The sequence below is a fragment of the Rhinolophus hipposideros genome, assembly GCF_964194185.1.
Source record: "Rhinolophus hipposideros genome assembly, chromosome: 25".
Taxonomy (NCBI): domain Eukaryota; kingdom Metazoa; phylum Chordata; class Mammalia; order Chiroptera; family Rhinolophidae; genus Rhinolophus; species Rhinolophus hipposideros.
This window is the reverse complement of record NC_138071.1, coordinates 8,875,605-8,895,808: the sequence shown is the minus strand read 5'-3', so window position 1 is coordinate 8,895,808 and position 20,204 is coordinate 8,875,605. Positions and strand designations below refer to the sequence as shown.

The 20,204-nt window shown below is 36.1% G+C and overlaps 1 protein-coding gene across 8 annotated transcripts in view; it reads left to right on the top strand.

Moving 5' to 3' along the window:
* The window catches only part of CADPS2 (calcium dependent secretion activator 2), a 491,293-nt gene that overhangs the window by 342,487 nt on the left and 128,602 nt on the right, over positions 1-20,204 (top strand). For all 8 annotated transcript variants that reach the window (XR_013992602.1, XR_013992603.1, XM_081038675.1 and 5 more), the window contains exon 14: positions 16,848-16,949. Coding sequence is in view for 6 of the 8 variants with exons in the window: in XM_081038675.1 (XP_080894801.1) it covers positions 16,848-16,949 (102 nt within the window). In the remaining 2 variants the exon portion in view is untranslated. The remainder of the gene's footprint in view (positions 1-16,847; positions 16,950-20,204) is intronic.

Genomic DNA, 20,204 nt, shown 5'->3' with positions numbered 1-20,204 from the left:
TGCATGTATCTTAAGAAAAAAGAAAGGAAGAAATAGGTTTTAAGGACATTTGAACCTCATTTGAGGGTAGAAATTATTCAAGATAAGCTGAAAGGTATGATGTTTCCTGTAATTTTTAGAGTCAGACAGATGTCATTCAGGAATGTCATGCTGTCACAATGAAAGAATAAAAAGAAGCAGAAGATCTCTACTTGAATCTCAACTCTAAAATTTGCACACTGACCCATAATGGGCAAATCACTTAACCTTTCTGAAACTCAGGGCTCATATGTAAAAGGGGAAATACTTATGTGCAGGTACTGGGTAATTATAAAATATTCTTTCTATCACTATTGATTAGTTATTATTCTAATATGCTTCCCTTTGGCACCCAGCCACAAGAATGTAAATTTTGAGAAGAAGAAAAACGTGAAAAATAGGTAGTTGGAGTTGTAATACCTCATGCTAAGTGGAAATATTTCAGCTGTGTATATAATTATGCTCTTAATTTCTTTGCTAATAGAATATTCAGGTTTTAGCCGCCTCCCCTTGTAAAAAGAAGCTTCCCTTGTCCACGTCTGTAGTATCTGATATTTATCATGACTTCTGTTAAAAATGCTGTCAATGTCAAGTTTGACGTTTCAGTCTGTGTTTGCCGTCCTCTCTTTTTATGACCGTTTTTACATCCATTGAGACACGCATTCAGAGTCGGCACTGCTCATTACCTGAACTACCTCTATCAAAAATTCAAAAGGAAGCAGGATTGCCTTTTGTTACTGACTGGAGTGAAGGACAGCAGTGCTGTCTGGATCTGAAATTTTCCCGGAAGCGCATCCTTTTAGACCGCGATGAGCTCTCTGGGTGTGTTCCTTCGCATCTTCTCTGAATAGCACTCTGAGCGTTTCAGGAATAAAAGAATAGAGTTAAACAGAAACAGTCTAGCTGGTACGAAGACTGAAGAAGAGAGAAAGAAAGAAACAAGTGAGTCAAGGACAGACTCAGATACACTCCTGCAGGATGACAGCCCCACGCATCGTGAATGACACAGCCACTCACTCAGCCATACGTAGTACCACCGAGGACTGATGGGAAGGAGAAAAGAGGATTTCAGGGACAATGCACTGAAGGGCAGAGGTCTAGGTTGATATGTGTGGTTATACATCTGGGTTTTGTAAGTCAGGCTGAGGGTGGAGAAACTAAAGCAGCAACACAAAATGGCTTTTATGTTCTGGTTTAATGTAAGATAGGCAGCTCCCCCTGGGTTAGTGGGGCCATCTGAGAGCTGCTGCACACCTGACAGAGGCCAGCTCCTATGTGCTCGCTTTCAAGCACAGGGTGCAGGAACACAACATGACTATATATAAAGCAGTCCCTATTTTCTATGGACTCCAGATCGTATCACAGAGACAACTGTCATGGGCACCAGTCAAATCATGTCATAACACCTCCGTCTTCATGGACGATAACCTTTCCTCTTTCCTGTCGCTTCAGAAATGATGCCTCAACTTCCTGCCTCTCCTCTTAGAGACAGTGATGCATTTTTGAGTAAAATCATAGATAATCACATCAAATAGGATCATTAAGAATTTTCATTGCTACTGCTTAATTCTAGTCTTGGAAACAGGCGTAAAAAAATTAAGTACAAATGCCATACAAATTATGCATCTAGAGATTAACTTCTGGGGCAGGTGGGCCACCACATCAAATGTCAAAGCAAGGTTATCCTCATGTAATGTGGCCAGTCTGACAGACTTCCTCCTGCATACTGCGTGTGCAAAGGTTAAAGGAGCAGTGATCAGTGAATGCCTCTTAAATACACACTCAGGGTTCTATTTTTATTCTACCAGAAGCTGTAGAACACCCCCAAATCTGCTTCTAACTTTCCCAGCAGTAACAGTGCAAAGGTTAAAGGAGCAGTGATCAGTGAATGCCTCTTAAATACACACTGAGGGTTCTATTTTTATTCTACCAGAAGCTGTAGAACACCCCCAAATCTGCTTCTAACTTTCCCAGCAGTAACATCTATCCCCACCCAACCTAGAGTGCAGTACTCAAGCAAGACAATTATGCCTTTCAAAACAAGGCAAACAAACCAAAACAGAGAGAAGTGAATGGTATGGGAGAGCCTTAGTATGTGGGAAATAGCACTGAGCTGGGAGTCAGAAAGGGCGCTGTCCGAACTCTTCTACTTATGAGCTATTTCATTTTGAGCAATTGGTCCTGTCTCAATTTCCCATCTGTTCATTGTGAATAATAATGTGAATGCACTCTACCTGCTATGCTTCTTAATAGGTCACAGGAAATTATGTAAACGCTCTGTAAATGATAAAATATGCTTCAGTGTCAAGTCAGTGATATTTTCCATTCAATACAGCAGTGAAATGCGCTTTTGCAGATTGCTCTGTAAAAGACCAGCAGTGCAAAGGTGAACTCGGAGACTGTCACGGTTCTAGCGGCATACTGTAGACATGTCTCAAGGACGAAGACGTGACTGAAAAAGCACTGAGCAGGTGCCTCTCCTCATCTGCTGTCCATGATCGTTAGAAGGAGCCCAGGAGAGGTTCTGGGGTCTCTCCTTTCCCCTGTTTCATCCCAACCCTCATGCTGCTGGAAGACATTGTGGGCCTAATGTGGTGGCAAAGAGATAGCCAAAAGCAGGAGCCAAGAACCCCATCGCCCAACGTATGCACATCACCGGACCTCCACTACCATTGGGGAATAGTTACTAAGGTCACTTAATTAACTTTCGGTTTTCCCTCCACACCATTCATTCACAGCCAACAGCTCCTGGATATTTCTGAAACAGTGCCTTAAAAAGCCTACTGAAGTTCAACCACAGAGGAAGAGACAGGGCTAAGAGATGTTTCACTATGTGTTAGAATACAGGTCAGGTTGACAATGAACAGAAACATAAGCTACTCCTCTGTGTGGCTTGTCTTAAACTTGAGCCTTCTTAGCATCTAGAGTTAGGTGTGGGAAAGAGTTTGGGGTCTTGAATCGGATCTCTATGTAGTATTTTAACATACCAAAGCTTTTTAAGAACATAGTATATATGTGTGTATATATATATGTAGTATATATGTAATGCTTTTACATAAAAACAAACAAGGAAAAGTGGTATATGTACATCTATACCATTTCCCATTACTGTGGCCAAGCAGTTTGGGAGTTTTAGATCTATGTGGGTGCTCAGGATTGGCCTGTTATTTTCCTTTCTCGTACTATTTTTGTCAGGATTTGGTATCCAGGCTACCGCAGTCATATAAAATGAGTTGGGGAGCTTTTGTGCTTGTTCCGTATAAGATTCAATTGACTTGCTCTTTTAAGTTGATCGACAACTCAACTTTAAAACCATCTGAGTGTGGGAACTTGTTTGTGGAAAGACACAAAACTATTGCATCAATTTATTTATTTGTTTGTTTGTTTGTTTGTTTGTTTTTGTGCATATAGCACAATGATTTATATATAGATCATGCGTCACTCTGTCATATATCCCTGTAGTCACTGGATTTCACTTGACGGTAGAGTTGTAATCCCAGTACCATATGCAAATATTCGGTTGGTGCAAAAGTAACTGTGGTTTAAAATTTTAAAAATAATTGCAAAAACCGCAATTACTTTTGCACTAACCTAATAACTCCTATGTTTTCTTGGATGCGACATTATCAATATTGCACCTTTGTTTCTGCATTTATAAAATGAAGTTCATGGGTTAGATTAGTAGAATCACGATGTTAGAATCACTTGGGGATTAAGAAAAATAGTGACACCTAAACCTCACTCTAGAAATTTTTGTTTTTTTATTTTTTAATTACAGTTGACATTCAGTATTATTTTATCTTAGTTTCAGGTGTACAGCATAGTGGTTAGGCACGTATGTAATTCACAAAGTGATCTCCTATCACCCACCTGGCACTAGTTACAGAGTTATTACCATAGTATTGACTATATTCCCTAGGCTGTAATTTACATCCCTGTGACAATTTTATAATTACCAATTTGCACTTCTTAATACTTTCATCTTTTTCTCTGAGCCCCCCAATCTCCCTTCCATCTGGTAACCCATCAGTTTGTTCTCTGTATCTGAGTCTGTTTCTGTTTTGTTTGTTTATTTACTTTGTTCTTTAGATCATACAATGTCTTTCTCAGTTTGACTTATTTCACTTAGCATAATACCCTCTATGGCCATCCATGTTGTTGCCAGTGGTAAGATTTCATTCTTTTTTATGGCTGAATTATAATAGTCCATTGTATAAATATGCCACAGTTTCTTTAACCAATTGTCTGTTGAAGGACATTTCAGTTGTTTTCCATATCTTGGCTATTGTGAATAGCTCTGCAGTAAACATAGGGGTATATATGGGGGTTTTTTAAATTAGTGTTTTGAATTTCTTTGGATAAATACTCAGGAGTATAGTTGCTGGGTCATAAGGTAGTTCTATTTTTAATTTTTTAAAGAACCTTCATACTGTTTTCAATAGTGGCTGCACCAATCTGCATTCCCACCAACAGTGGACAAGGTTCCCTTTTTTCCACATCCTCACCAACACTTGTTGATTGTTGATTTGTTGATGAAAACCATTCTGACAGGGATGAAGTGACATCTCTTTGTGGTTTTCATTTGCATCTCTCTGATGATTACTGATGTTGAACATCTTTTCATATGTCTGTTGACCATCTGTATGTCCTCTTTGGAGAAATGTCTATTCAGGTCCTCTGCCCATTTTTTAATGAGATTGTTAGGGTTTTTTTGTTTGTTTTTGGTGTTGAGTTGTGTGAGTTCTTTATAAATTTTGGGTATTATTAACCCTTTATCAGATGTATCATGGTAAATATCTTCTCTCGTTCAGTATGTTGTCTTTTCATTTTGTCGATGGTTTCCTTTGTTGTCCAAAAATTGTTTAGTTTGATGTAGTCCCATTTGTTTTGTTTTTTTTTCTTTTGTTTCCCTTGTCCGAGGGGCTATATTAGTAAAAATATTGCTGAGAGCAATGTCAGAGTTTACTGCCTATCCTTTTTCTAGGAGTTTTATGTTTTTGGGTCTTATATTCAACTTTTTAATCCATTTTGAGTTTATTCTTGTATATGATGTACAGTGATCCAGTTTCATGTTTTTGCATGTAAATGTCCAGTTTTCCCAACTCCATATATTAAAGAGGCTGTTTTTGCCCCATTGTATATTCTTGCCTCCTTTGTCATAGATTAGAGGGCCAAATAGGCGTGGGTTTATTTCTGAGCTCTCTATTCTGTTCCTTTGATCTATGTGTCTGTTTTTATGCCTATACCATGCTGTTTTGATTACTATAGACTTATAGTGTAGTTTGATATCAAGTAGCATGATACCTTCAATTTTGTTCTACTTTCTCAAGATTAGTGTGGCTATTCAGGGTCTTTTATGGTTCTATATACATTTTAGGATTATTTGTTCTAATTCTGTGAAAAATGCCATTGGTATTTTGATAGGGATTGCATTGAATCTATAGATTCCTTTGGGTACTTTGTACATTTTAATGTTGTTAATTCTTACTATTCACGAGCATGGTATATGCTTCTATTTCTTTGTATCACCTACAATTTTTTTCTAATGTCTTATAATTTTCTGAGTACAGGTCTTTTACCATCTTTGTGGAATTTATTCCTTGGTGTTTTTTTGTTTTGTTTTGTTTTGGTATTATGCAATTGTAAATTGGATTGTTTTCTAAATTTCTCTTTCTGATAGTTCAATATTGTATAAAAATGCAAACAATTTCTGACTGTTAGTTTTGTATCCTGCTACTTTACTGAATTTAATTATTGGTTCTAATAGATTTTTGGTGCAGTCTTCAGGGTTCTCTGTATATAGCGTCATGTCATCTGCAAATAATGCTTTTACTTCCTGCTTTCCAATGTGGATGCCTTTTATTATATTTCCTTTTCATGTGTGATTGCTGTGGGTAGGACTTCCAATACTATGTTGAATAAATGTGGACATCTTTGTATTGTTTCTGATCTTGAGGAAAATGCTTTTAGCTTTTCAGTGTTGAGTATGATGTTATCTGTGTATTTGTCATATATGGCCTTCATGATGTTAAGGTATGTTCCCTCTAGTCTCACTGTGCTGAGAGTTTTTATCATAAAGGGATACTGGATTTTGTGAAATACTTTTTCTGCATCTATTGATATGATCTTTTATGTGACTTTTATCTTTCATTTTATTTATGTGGTGTATTATGTTAGTTGATTTGTGAATATTGAACCAACCTTGCATCCCAGGAATAAATTCCATTTGATTGTAGTAGATGATCTTTTTAATGTATTGCTGAATTTGGTTTGCTAATATTTTGTTGAGGATTTTTGCATCAATGTTCATCAGTGCACCAGTGTATTTTGTGGTTAAAGAATTATTCAGGCTTTTCATTTATTTCTTGAGTGAGTTTTGTTAGGTTATAATTTTCTAGAAATAGTGCATTTCATCTAAGTTTTCAGATGAATTGGTATTAAGTTCTCTTTTTTTTTGCTTTATATGTAAATATCTCCCCTTTCTCATTCTAATATTGTTTATTTTTACCTTCTCTTATTCCCTTCAATCCATCCTATAAGAAGTTTATAAACATTTTCAAACTCTTCAAAGAAGCAGCTTTTGTCTTTGTCAAACTCTCTTGTTTTCCACTTCACTATTTTTTTACAAAGTAAACTTTTTGTTTTAGATTAATTTTAGAGTTACAGAAAAAGCTGTCAACATAGGACAGAGAGTGCCCATATTTCAATTTCCTCTAAAGTTATCGCCATATATTACCATGATACATTTGTCAAAACTAAGAGACATATTACTTTTAACTAACCATCAGCCCTTATTCGTATTTCACCAGTCCATTTTTTTATTAATACCCTTTTTGGTGTTCCAAGATCTAACTCAAGATACCACATTGTGTTTTGTTGTCATGTCTCTTCTGATTTGTGGCAGTTTCTCAGCCTTTCCTTGTTTTTTATGACCTTGACAGTTTTGAGGAGTACTGGTCAAGTATTTTGTCAAATATTCTTCAATTTGGATTTGTCTAATATTTTCATGGCTAGTCTGGGGTTATGGGATTTTGAAGAGATGAAATACTTTTTCATGTCACCCTATCAAGGAGTAATGATAGTCACAGGACATCACTGGTCATGTTAACCTTGATCACTTGGTTAAGGTAGTGTTTGCCAGGTTTCTTCCCTGAAAAGATACTATTTTGCTTTCTCCATATTCTATTCTCAGGAAGCAAGTTACTAAGTCCAGCTCACACTCAAAGGGTGAGGGAAATTAAACCCAACTTCCTAGAGGGAGGACTAGCTACATACATTATTGGGATTCTTCTGCAAGGAAGATTTGTCTCTTCTACCCTATTTATTTGGCCAACCATTTATATCAGTATGGGTTCTTGTATAATTACTTTATACTTTGGGTTATAATCTGATACTACTTTACTTATTTTGTTTCTGAAATTGTTCTAGTTTGAGCCATTGAGAGCTCTTTCAGACTCACTCCCTTTGATGTGCCCCATCATTTTTGTTTGTTTTTTGTTTTTATATTTTTAGCACTTTCATACCTTCTGGTACTAAAACATGTTGCAAGCTCATTTTATAGTTTTCTTGCCTCAGCCCTATAATCAGCTATTTCTGCAAGGAACCCTGATTCCTTATATTAGAGAATCATATTTAGAAACTGAGATCAGGGTAATGGATATGCTAATTGCTACTGGGATGTCATTGCTTCCAGGGCCTCTCATTGGACAGAGCTAGGTGACATTGTATGTATACTAACCCATGAGGTCATACTGATGTCTCCAGCTCTAGTCCAGTGCCACAAAACTCACGTGAGCCTTTCTTTCTTGCTTATCTGTAACTTCTCTCTTCAATAGTGAGAAACCAGGCTTCCACCAGCCACTACCCATTTACTTAGAGTACAGTGTTTATGTACAGGTCTTCTGGTTATTAACCTTACAGTTTCCAGTCAAAACACTGTTTTTCAAAGTTCCACAGGACAGCTTCTTTTCTCTTCCACTCTCTTTAGTGAGGTTGTATCTTACAGTACAGTTAACGTTGCTTCTCAAAGTACACATTCCATCCTGAGATCCCTCAACATCCTGATTAACGTATTGGGTTTTTTTTTCAGTTTGTATACAATAATGGTCACTTGTTGTGCTTTACAATTCTTATAGTTCTGTGAGTTTTGACAAACGTAGTGTCATATATTCTCCACCCTAGTGTCATTCAGAACAGATCCTTCATGCTGAAAGTTTCCGTGTGTGGCCCCTTTTGTGGTCAACCATTTCATTGAATGTTGTCTTTCATTTTTATTCCTTCTGTCTACTTCTTTGGATTTTTTTTTAGAAAAAGTAGAAATTAGATGGTTAACTTCTTACTAGTTAGCTTTTCTTTTCCAGCATAAGCATCTAAAGTGATAAGTTTCCCACTAATTACTGCTTTTAATATATATATAAGTAGATAGATAGATAGATAGATAGATAGATAGATAGATAGATAGATAGATAGATAGATGATATGTAATATTTGATTAAAATTCACTCTAAGTACTTGTAACTTTTCATTATAATTTTTTTTTCTTTTTTGGTTTCCAGTTGAGAGGGGTTTGGAGGGCTGGGTGAAAAAATTGAAGGGAGTAAGAAATACAAATTGGTAGTTACAAAATAGTCACGGGGATGTAAAAGTACAGCCTAAGGAATGTAGTCAATAATATGCAATAACTATGTGTGGTGCCAGATGGGTACTAGATTTATCAGGGGATCACCTTCTAAATTATATAAATGTCTAACCACTACGCTGTATACCTGAAACTAATATAAAATAATTTCTTTTTTTGATACAGAGCTATTTATAAGTACATTTTTTAATTTATAAGAAAGTAAAAGTTTTTTTTTCTTGAGAACTGATATCTAACCTAATTTCTTTGTATTCAGAGAGTGTTATCTATATCATAATGATTCTTCTTTATTACTTGCTGAAACTTTATAGTCAAACTTTTACTAATGTTTTGCCTATTTGATCTGTGGGATCATGACCAAGATGAGTGGAAAGCTGCCACTGCCGTGGTGGTTCTTCCTTCTACTTCTGCCAATTTTTTCTTTTTGTATTTTTAGTCTGTTTATTTGGCACATTCAAGTTTAAAATTGTTAAATCATCCTAGTGAATAGAAATTGTTATCATTATTTAGTGACCCTCTTCATAACTAATATTGCATTTTTCATTAAAGCTTATTTAAATGGTTATTAATGATAGCCTTCTTTTGGTGAGTGCACTTATATCTGATTTTTCTTTTTTATGCCTTCACTTACTATAAACTCTACTAGGCAGGCCAGGGATCAATCCTTTGGTGCTTATGTTGTATCCCCAGGATACAGGTTCTAGCCAGGTTCTCAGTAAACATTTGTGGAGTAAGTAAATGAATGATATTAGACCAAAATTTTACAGGTGACATGTTGGTGCACTTTCTAAGTAGAATTCACAATTAAATGTTTTTACTGAAATGCAGTTATTTTTATGGCCCAGAGAAAGACCCTACATAACCAGGAAGATTGTGTCATTTTATCCCAGGGAAATTAATATATTAAAACAGTGAAATCCCCTTTTTATATATAAAATTGAAAATGATTGTAACATGATAAAGATCATAGTTGATGAGGTTGCAGGGAAATTCATAGGTTTATGCACCATGGGTCAGACTGTAAACTGATAAATGCTTTCTTAAAAAGCTGTCTTACGGTATCTATGAAGTGCCTGAAAATATTATCCCATTTGTCTTAGTTAGCTCAGGCTGCCATAACAAAATATCATAGATGGGTGGTTTAAACAACAAAAATTTATTTTCTGACAATTCTATAGACTAGAAGTCTGAGACCGGGGTGTCAGGAAGGTCAGGTTCATGGTTGGACTGTCTTGCATACTTGTAGACCTGCCTTCTCTCCATAAACTCACATAACCGCGAAAGAAAGATCTCGCTCTTCTTCCTCTTATAAAACTACTAATCCTACCAGATTAGTGCCCATCCTTATGACCTCATTTAACTTTAATTATCTCCTACAAGTCCTATCTCCCAACCTAGTCACATTGGTGGTTAGGACTTCAACATATGAATTTTGAGGGGGAATACAATTCAATACATAGCGCCATTTTACCTCGCAATATACTTTCAGGAGTTTGTCCCAAGGCAACAATCAGAGATGAGTGAAAAGTGCATAGCATAAGATTAATCATTGCAGCAGTATTTATGGTAGAAAATACAGTGGGAAAAAGTCTTAAATTTTTACAAATGGAGTATTAGATTAATAAATTATGGTACACCCATATAATGAAATATCGTACTTCCATTAAAAAGCATATATTAGAACATTTAAATGATGTTAAATGAAAAATGTAACTGTAAACACTTTAAATGAAAAATGTTTACAGCTCATTAAAATAATACATTATGACTTAGAATGTACACTATATCCATCGATTTATACAAAGAAAACTGGAATTATATTTACAAAATGGTATTATCAGTAATTTCTGTTTGGGGGATGTGTAGGAAATTTTAATTTTTGTCTGTGTTGTTTTCTGAATTCCTCTGTCCAAATTATATGGTCTTTGATTAAAAAAAAAATGTCACTTAAGAAAAATACTAATGGGTCAGAGGGTAATATTAATATAAGAGAATACTCTACACCAACCTTAATTCTCATTATTTTTATTATAAAATCCCCCCAGTGTTTTGTTTCTCTTGAATTTCAGAATTGTGTGCTGCAGTGAATTTAATTTGGATTAGCCTAAGAATGTTTGGTTGGTTGGTTGGTTCCAAGAGAGACCAGTTATCAAACATCTTGGGATATGACTACCTTAACAGAGTCCTTGGGATATGACTACCTTAACAGAGTCACAAGATCCTATGTCTTCAAAGAGTCAGGCAATTGCTTTTTCTGTAGAAATGTCTACTCTCTAAAAACCTCCAAAAAATAGAATGTTGTAGGAAATTCAAATAAAGGAAGGATTAGGAGGGAGGAGTGTTTGGGAAAAGAGAAGGATTTCAAAATGTCTTAAAAATCTTTTCTCACAGAAAATCTGTTTCTTCTGTCTCAGTGAATGTATAGAGGTCAAATTAATTTCTTCTTTGGATATGTAAAATTCCCGGATGTGTAAAAGGACACTGATTATGTAATACATGACCATCCAAATGATATATCATTTTGTTTGAAACCATAGGAGGTGTTATAGGTTGGGGAACAAAAAATAAGAAGAGATTATTGTTTCTTCCTTCATCTTCCATCATTTCTCATTCTCGTGCTGTGTCTTCCTCTCTTTTTTATTCTGTTCACAAATGGATATTGGTAGGAAATACACGAAGTGCAAAGTGACTTTGACCTGCTGAGCCGCAAGCAGAATTGACAGTTCAGAAATACCACCCTCTAGGTGTCTCTCCCCTTCGCACTCTCTTTAGAGGAAGCTAAGATATCATACATTCCTCCTAGAACAGGGCAGGTGAAAAGAAGCCTGTAAGAAAATCAGAAGCGCCATGAACTTTGTCATTTGCTTGCAGAACATCTTTTACCACAAGCCACCCAACTGCCAGGACAAACGAACTTCCCTAATGAGTTGGGGAGGGAAGGGTTTGATGGGGAAGGGTGAAAGAAATTGATCTCATCAATTTATCAGACGTTTCTTTACTCTGTTTACTCCTACTGTATTTATTCAGCTCACAAGCTTCCTGGGCACGTTCTTCTCGGCAATATGCAGACTCCTACAGATGATAAAGCCAAGGATCCTTTTGCCCCTCAAATATCTAGAACCTGTGCAGCTGAGAAAAGTGATTGAGAAAATAATCATAGCAGATGTTAGAGTTTTCATTAAGTAATAGAACAAATGCGCATCAGCCCTAAATGACGCTTTTTTAAGTGGGAATTGTGGGGAGATCCCATGACCACATAATTTTGGGACGTGCTCTTTAAACAAAGTTAGACAGATGTCTTTACTATCAGGCTTCTCAGACTCCTTTAATATGCCTTGGTTTCACTATGAACCTCCAAGAAGGTCTTATAATTTGTATTGTTCAAAATATCCTTGGGCTGTTTAGCCTATGTGGTTGGAGTATGTCACAGGACCACTGGTCCTTAAAACGTTTTGACAGCTGGTAAGTCTCTGTTACTCAGATTGATGAATAGCACAAATTATCAAATACCTTAGTTCATGGAAGAGTTTAAAGAAATTAACTTGTGTAGGCCTACACTATTTTTTGGATGAATGTGGCTTTGAAAAAAACTATCGTGTGTGCGCGCGTACGCCCGCACGTCATAGTTTCTCTTAAAGCAGAATGTGATCCATGGGCACATATGATCAGACTATTAAGCATTAGTGGCAGAAGGTTCTATTGTATGAATTCGCTTTTTTAAGAATCTTTGAAGTATAATTAATATAGAACACAACTGCATTTGGTGTTCAGTTGCTTATTATGTAATACCAGAAGGAAGTTCCATGTCATAACTTCTTTGACAATATCTGTAATTAAAAGATATGTATCTACTATTAAACTGCATTTTACAATTTGTTCATATCTTAGACTTCTTTCACAGAACACTCTGTTTCTATGAAAAGCATGTAGTTTCAATGGCTACAGGCCTGTTGAGAAAATGAAAATTTTAAATCTTGATACAGGAGAATACCTTCCTTTGTCATTGGAATCACTTTAATATTTATTTATCAGCATAAAGTTAAACCTAGACTAACATTCAAATCAGAAAATTAGTCTTTATGTTAGAATCTTCAGTAATCACATTTTAACATAGTCTCTATATCAGTGTCAAAGATGCATTATTTGTTTTACTTTTATTATCTCAGGAAAAAAATTATTCCTGACATTTAATGCAAATCATTTTATTAATAACGAAAATAACAGGTAAACCCTAAAATTTTTCTGTTAAGTGTAAATACATACTAACTTTTGTTAGAGATCATTTTACCCAGAACACTTAACTATAATTTCCGCCTGTTTACTCTTCAAAAAAATTCCTATGTTATCTACTCTTATATGATTAAAAAATGTTCCAAATAACTTATGCCATCTTCATGCTAATAAGCAATATATGTGGTATTACTAATTCATTAGTTTTCATAATATAACTGGTATTTTTATATTCTATGTACATCACTCATTCATTTCTTTGGCAGCTATGTATTAAGCAGCAACAATAGGCCAGCTGCTATTCTAGGCATTAGGAGTACAGCACAAAGGAGGCAGAAAGTAAACAAGTAAATAAATATGTCACATGTTGGCTAACAGCCACAGGTACAATGACAATCAATAAATCATGGAAAAGGAGATGAGGCCTATGGGAATGAGAGATTACACCTTTACATCGGGTAGTTAGAGATAAACTCGCTAATCCTGAGTCAGATCAGTAGAGATGAGTGTGCCGTGTGTGTACTTGGGGATAGAGCTCCTGGGCTGTCGAAACAGCAATGCAAAGGCCCTGGGGCAGAGCATGCTCCATATGTTTGCAGCTAGAGAGGAGCCTGGTGAGTCTGGAGTGAGGGGACTTGCTGTGAGGGGATAAAGGATGTCAGAGAGTGAGTGTAGGGAAGGAGAGTCAGATGCAGTCTTGTAGACCATCCTAAGGGCTTTGGCTTTTACATTGACTGCTACCATTACAGGGATTTGATTTATGCTTGAAAAAGGCTCACAGTAATGTGTTGACAATACTCTGGCAAGGAAATGACTGGAGGAGAGAGACCAAAGAGGCAGCAGCCATACTCAGGGGAGAGCTGATGATGGCTGGAACCGGAAGAGAAGCAGCAGAAGTGGTGAGGGATAGTCAGGTTCTGGCTGTGTCTTGAAGGTACAGCTCCCAGAAATTATAAACTGAGCTTATAAAGCTATTGTTTTAAATCCTTTATGGCACTGAGTCTGCTAGATAAATGTTCATGAAATGTAACTGGTTTAAGTTTCTCTCAAGGCTTCGACAAGCACATATTTGAGAATATATGAAAGCACATTTAGGGCTTCCTTTGTTCTGGTCCTTTTTAATTGAATCGGTAGGCATTTTAAGTTTTATTGATTTTTAAGCTCTTTGCCTGATAGTACAAAAACATAGAACATGTCTGATATACATGTATTTAAAATAGTTCCCCCATTATTGCTTCTCAGATAAAGCTTCCATTTTCTAATAGGATTTTTGTTGTTGTTTTTGCTCTTTAGTATTTTGTGTGAAGATGGGGAAAAGAAAATAAGGCATGGGCACACTAAGAGCACTGACTTTGGAATGCAGGAGACCTGGGTTCAAGTCCAAGCTCCAGCACTTACCAGCTGTGTGACCTTGGGGAAGCAGCCTAACCTCCCTGAACTCCTGTAGCTTCCACCTTGGAGGTGGAGAAAGGATTGCTATGAGCGTCCTGTGTTGTTAGACATATAAAACAGCTAGCACAATACCAGGCACATATTTAAAATTTTGTAATTGCTCATTGCTGTGTTTGTTTTAATAGTGACCATGACAGGAAGATATTGATGACACAGGAAGTGTTTGCATTTGTTGGGAGAATAATTTTACAAGGAGCTCTTACCTTTAGGCCTGACTGCAGCAAAGTTGCCATTTATTCCCAATAATTTAGATATAGAAGGCCGTTTCATATACCTAATATTCAGTACATAGTCTGGTGTATTCACTAAAATAGGGACATAAGAATGAGAGCAAATCCAAAATATGAAATGTTCTATTGAACCTGTCCATGTGGCTTACTTTAGTGTTAAACTCAGGTAAAAGATGACCGTTCACTGTGTGTAATAGACTTTATCTTGCTGAAGATTGACATAAGTGGCGTTCCCCTGACTTGCCTTTCTCGCTTTTCACCTCCTGAATCCATTCTGTAGGTAGGCAGCGTGCCCCAGTGACGGCACAACTTGCCCTACCCGTGTGGATCACTGTCTCTTTTGACAGTGGAAGCAAACAGTAAAATTCACTCTGATACACCCGTGTGGAGTCTGTCAAGAGAGCAGAGCCAAAGGGATGTCCGTCATCAGAACAATAAAGATGAGTTCTTGGCTCGTTTCCATCAAGTTTGCTTAGGTGTATTTAGGGACATAACCACCTGCAACTTTGTGGAATGAGTTTTTATTGCTGCCTACTAAATAGCATAATGTACTGTTTTTGTGTGAATGCCCAAACTCCCACATTATTGATATAGAACTCTCAGGTTGAACTTTTCTGGTCACTGTCAGTGCATTCGTAAGTTATAGTCTGGGTTTTGTACTGTCATTTGCTCAGTGAGAATTGACTCTGAAGTGATACGTGAAAAAACCCATTGTTTAATTATGATAAAACATTGGAGTTAGCTCAAATTTCATTACTTTATCATTTATAGATCAGACTTTTTTTCTTTTTCCTAAAAGTATTTGAAAGACGGGTATGTTGCCATTAGTTTTTCTGTAGTTAACATTCAAATGCATTCTGATGGGAAAATGTGATATATTATGCTGATTATGAAGTTATATAATTGATCTATCCCTATTTAGGAACAAAACATAGTTGTAAGAAATATTTTCAAAGCATAAATTCTAGCAGCATGTATATTTCTGAAATAAATTATTTACTCTATATTGAAATAAACTTCAGACTTGATGCTTTGAGATGAATCAAAGGTCTTTATGTCAGTGTGAGTCAGATATAACTTTAACATTAATTGTTTTTATTCTAATTGACTAGTTTACAAGCATCATACACACACACATTAAAAAAAACAGTGGGGACATCAAATAACAAATCTTGTTGGGCAAGTTATTTTAAGCATTCGTTTTTCTTTGTTTTTCATAATCCTTGTTTCTACCTACTTTATACATATACATTAAAAATTAGTAAGTTGGTATGATAAATGCATAATTCAGGAGTTAAAATACAATCTTTAGAAAAATGAGCTAATCAAGGGAAGAAATAATTGGTGTGAATTATCAAATGCAAAAAGATTCATCTTGTTGAAATATATAGATTTTGAAATGACTATGAGATTACTATACCTTTTTCTCTGTGTTAACAGAGATAGTTAAAATTTACAGGTTCAAAATTTTAGATGATTGCTATACAACGGGTTACTTAAATTTATATAGAATAAATTCTGCCACCAGATATATTTTCAATCCTAATCTTAGTAAAAGAAGATTTCTGTTCAATCTTCGTAACTACTTTCAAAAGTCCTGATGAAAACTCATCTGGATTCCATAGGGATATTTGGTTAAACACCAAAATCTTGAAAAGAAACATAGCTGGTCTTTTCTCTCTGTATGTTTTTATTCAAATATTTATTTTTATGTATATGCCCTCATATTTAAGCAAACTAGAGCAGTAAACCACTACTTGTATCCAAAATTGCTACATTTCTTACAACAATTAAAATGAAGTCTACTATTTTACATTAGCCTAATTTTTATTTGGAAAAGAAGCAGTTAAGACATTTTAGCTTACATTCGGTATATTTTTTTATAATATTTCTATTCAGGGGATGTTCATTTAATTGGTCAAATGTCTGGTACCACTGCAAAACGCTTTTCACTGACATTCTCAAGGACTAGTCATTGTTTTCTGTAGATCTGGAAAATATTTATTGTAATCCTTTACCTTGAAGTCTGTATAAAAGAGAATAATTTTGTTCCGTTTATTCCAGGTCAAAATATGAAGGAAATAGCTATAAATGTTCTCCAATAAATTTCCACTATAGACACAAATAATACATACACAGTAGACTGATATGTATTTTCCTTAATTATTTGGATTTTTCAGGGAAGTAGATAGATAGACAGACAGACAGACAGATAGATAGGTAGATAAATATAGATATGAAATATGTAAAATAAATTACTGATTCTGATTGTTTTTCAGGCCTGATGGAATTGGAACAGTTTCAATGGAAGAAAAAGAGAGATTTGAGGAGATAAAAGAGAGACTCTCTTTCCTTTTAGAAAATCAGATAAGCCATTTCAGGTATATACTCTATTCATTAATACCAGTATTTGCTTTATTACTTCACTCAACCGTCCAATCCCCTACAAATATTTATGTCTTCCTTGAACTCCTCAAGAATTACCAGCAGCTTCTCCTCCGCGTTCCTCGATCTGTGGTCTGCTTCTCCGCCTGCCATGCAGCTCCTGCGGCTCGTTTGAGGAGGCTCCTCCCCGCTGCAGCCCGTTCCCCTGTACCTTTTGCTTGCCTGGTGCGTTTCTCCTCCTTGCTTAGCCTTTTCCCCTTGGCTTCTGTGACACATCCTCCCTTTCTCAGCATTACCCGGCAAGGAGACGCTCGAGTCCCACCTGCACAGCAGAACCTTACTTAGTTATTCCAGCAACGAGTGGAAACACTGAAGTCTTATCTATAGTCTTCACCAGTCACCAGTCTTCACTTACCACATAGCTATGATGTACATTTCTTAACTCATTACTTATTTTTTTACTTACATTCTGTGAGAATAAGGGCCACAGAACCTACCATGGTTTCTTGCTCAAAAAATTAACTATTGATACTAAGAAACATTTGCAGAGTGAGAGACAAATATGTTGATAATATTTCTTTTCCCCCTCTTATCATTAGCTCAACAGAACCTCATGGTCAAAAACAGAAATATGCCAATATGTTTCCTTTTCTACCGCTCTTATCATTTTATAGAGAGCCTGTAAAATGTTGCCACGTCCACAAATTGTATCCTATAGATGTCTGTCAAATTACAGGTATGTGATTTAGAATCGTTTCTTGTGAACTTACTGAGAAAATTAACTCAGTTAATATTCCCGTTTAACAGTTTGAAAACACTGCTACCGTGTTTCCCCCAAAATAAAACCGGGTCTTATATTAATGTCTGCTCCAAAAGACGTATTAGGGGTTATGTTCAGGGGATGTCATCCTGAAAAATCATGCTAGGGCTTATTTTCCAGTTAGGTCTTATTTTCGGGGAAACATGGTATTTGACCATTTGAATCATGTATGGCTAGCCACGCTGGGCCTCAGTCTCCTTATTTGTAATATGAAAAGCTTAGGCTGATTTTAAAGTAATATTGAAGGAAGACATTCTCAAAGGATGTACTGTGTGTGCAGTCATTCCTCTACATTAGTGATTTCATCTGGAGCTGTTACCACCACCCTAACGTAGGTGAATGAGAGAAGATTTTTGTTATCACAATAACCAGACATAAGGACAGTCATTTAGTGTGGCTTTCGGACTGCAATGCATAAAACCGTCTCACGTTGGAGAACGGTTTTGCCCAAAAGACCAATAAACTCACATTAGGGAACACTGTTCTTAATAGTATAGTAGAGTTCAACTGACAGAGTTAAGATTGAATTCTGTGCTGATTTTTTTTTAATAAGCAAAATGGAGAAACGAGGAAGGCCTTTTTTTGCATTTGCGGAGACTGTTTCTTCCTTTGCTGTTGTTAAGTGTTGTCTCTCAGGTTGGGTAGAGACCCTTAAATTTACTGTACGGGCCTTCCAATCACAAAGAGTTTTCCCTTTTTTGACACTGAGACGGAACTTATCATTCAGTTGAATACCTATATCAGTAACTATATAACTCACCATGGTTATTTGTATCAGTGCTTTCATCTGCCAGTAACAGATCCTACCTCAAACAGGTTTAAACAAATAAGTGTGTACTTACTTACCTGCAGGTTTCAGATAGGGCGCACTTCTAGACCAGCTGAATTCAGTAGCCATAACTCTGATTCTTTGTGATTCTCACATGGCTCTCTTCCTTCATGGGATAGCTTCATCCCCAGATTGATGTCAAGACCACAGAATTCCTTGGCCTCACATCCATACATGCCAATTTTCTGAGCAAGTACCGCGTTTCCTCGAAAATAAGACCTAGCCAGACAATCAGCTCTAAAGCATCTTTTGGAGCAAATATTAACATAAGATCCAGTCTTATTTTACTATAAGACCAGGTCTTTAATATAATATAATATAATGTAATAACATAATATAATATAATATAATATAATATAATATAATATAATATAATATAATATAATATAATATAATATCGGGTCTTATAAGACCATGTCTTATATTAATTTGTGCTCCAAAAGACGCGTTAGAGCTGACTGTCCGGCTAGATCTTATTTTGGGGGAAACGCGGTAGTAGAGCCCATCTCTTTCTGTGATGCTTTCTTCAGATCATAAAAAGTTTCCTTAGAAAATCCTAGCAAACTACCTCTCATATCTCATTTGCTCTAAATAGGTCATGGACCAGTCCTGAACCAAACCCAGTGGCCAGGCGACACCCATGCACAGGACGCCCTCAGTTAGTCACCAAAGAGCAATGAGATCTCCATGATTGAATTAGCCTAATCAGAGCCACCACCACCTCACCAGGGGTGTTCAATCCCCCTCACTGCTGCCCAGCAACTACACAGGGGGGAGGAAGGGAACGACAGTTCTCCACATTATTTACTGTATTAATTTCCTCTCAGTTTTAGTCTTTCTCTTGTATGCACATCCTCTTTTAATAATTTTATCTAAAGATATACTCTCTAATCCCTTTTTAGCTTTATTTCTTTGATGTACTAAGGACAAGAACTGAAGTGAATTGGTCTAGATATTTTGGGCTGACTTTTATATTCCCTTTTGATGTTTGTCGAGTTTGTTTAAATTTTGCCAGTTCTGTTTATTTCTGAGTCCATAGAAGACTGGATAAGAGGAAAAGGGACTAAAATATAACAGAGGAAATTTTAGGTGTCCACATAAGCAAATTTGTAAAAATATTTAAATTGTCCATGAAGATTTTCATAAAGAGTCTACCAAATGACAGTCCTTAGTTACTTATGTTAAAATTTAGAAAGAACATAAATTACCTTATTAGGATATAGCTATATTCCAGAAATATATTTCAAAGACACAGATAAAACAATATGACAAACTAAATTAAACATAAATGAGGAACTTCAGGTTTAAGATGGGAGATTAATACATGTCTGGGTCAGCTTCCTCCCACAACCTAACTAAAATAACAGAACACTGTTTTTCAGAAGACAAAAACCCACAAGGACAACTAAAGTGAAAGAGGGGAAAAATGGGAAAAGTTTTTTGGAAGTCGGATGAATGGTATCTAATTTAGCCACCCAGGAAAAGCTGGCAGTGGGAAAAACAGAGAAACAATCTGATTTATGTCATACAGTCACCAAAATGTTTAGGAATTGCCAGTATCAAGCTCTTGTAGAAATTAAGAATGAAGTAAGATTTGTTGTA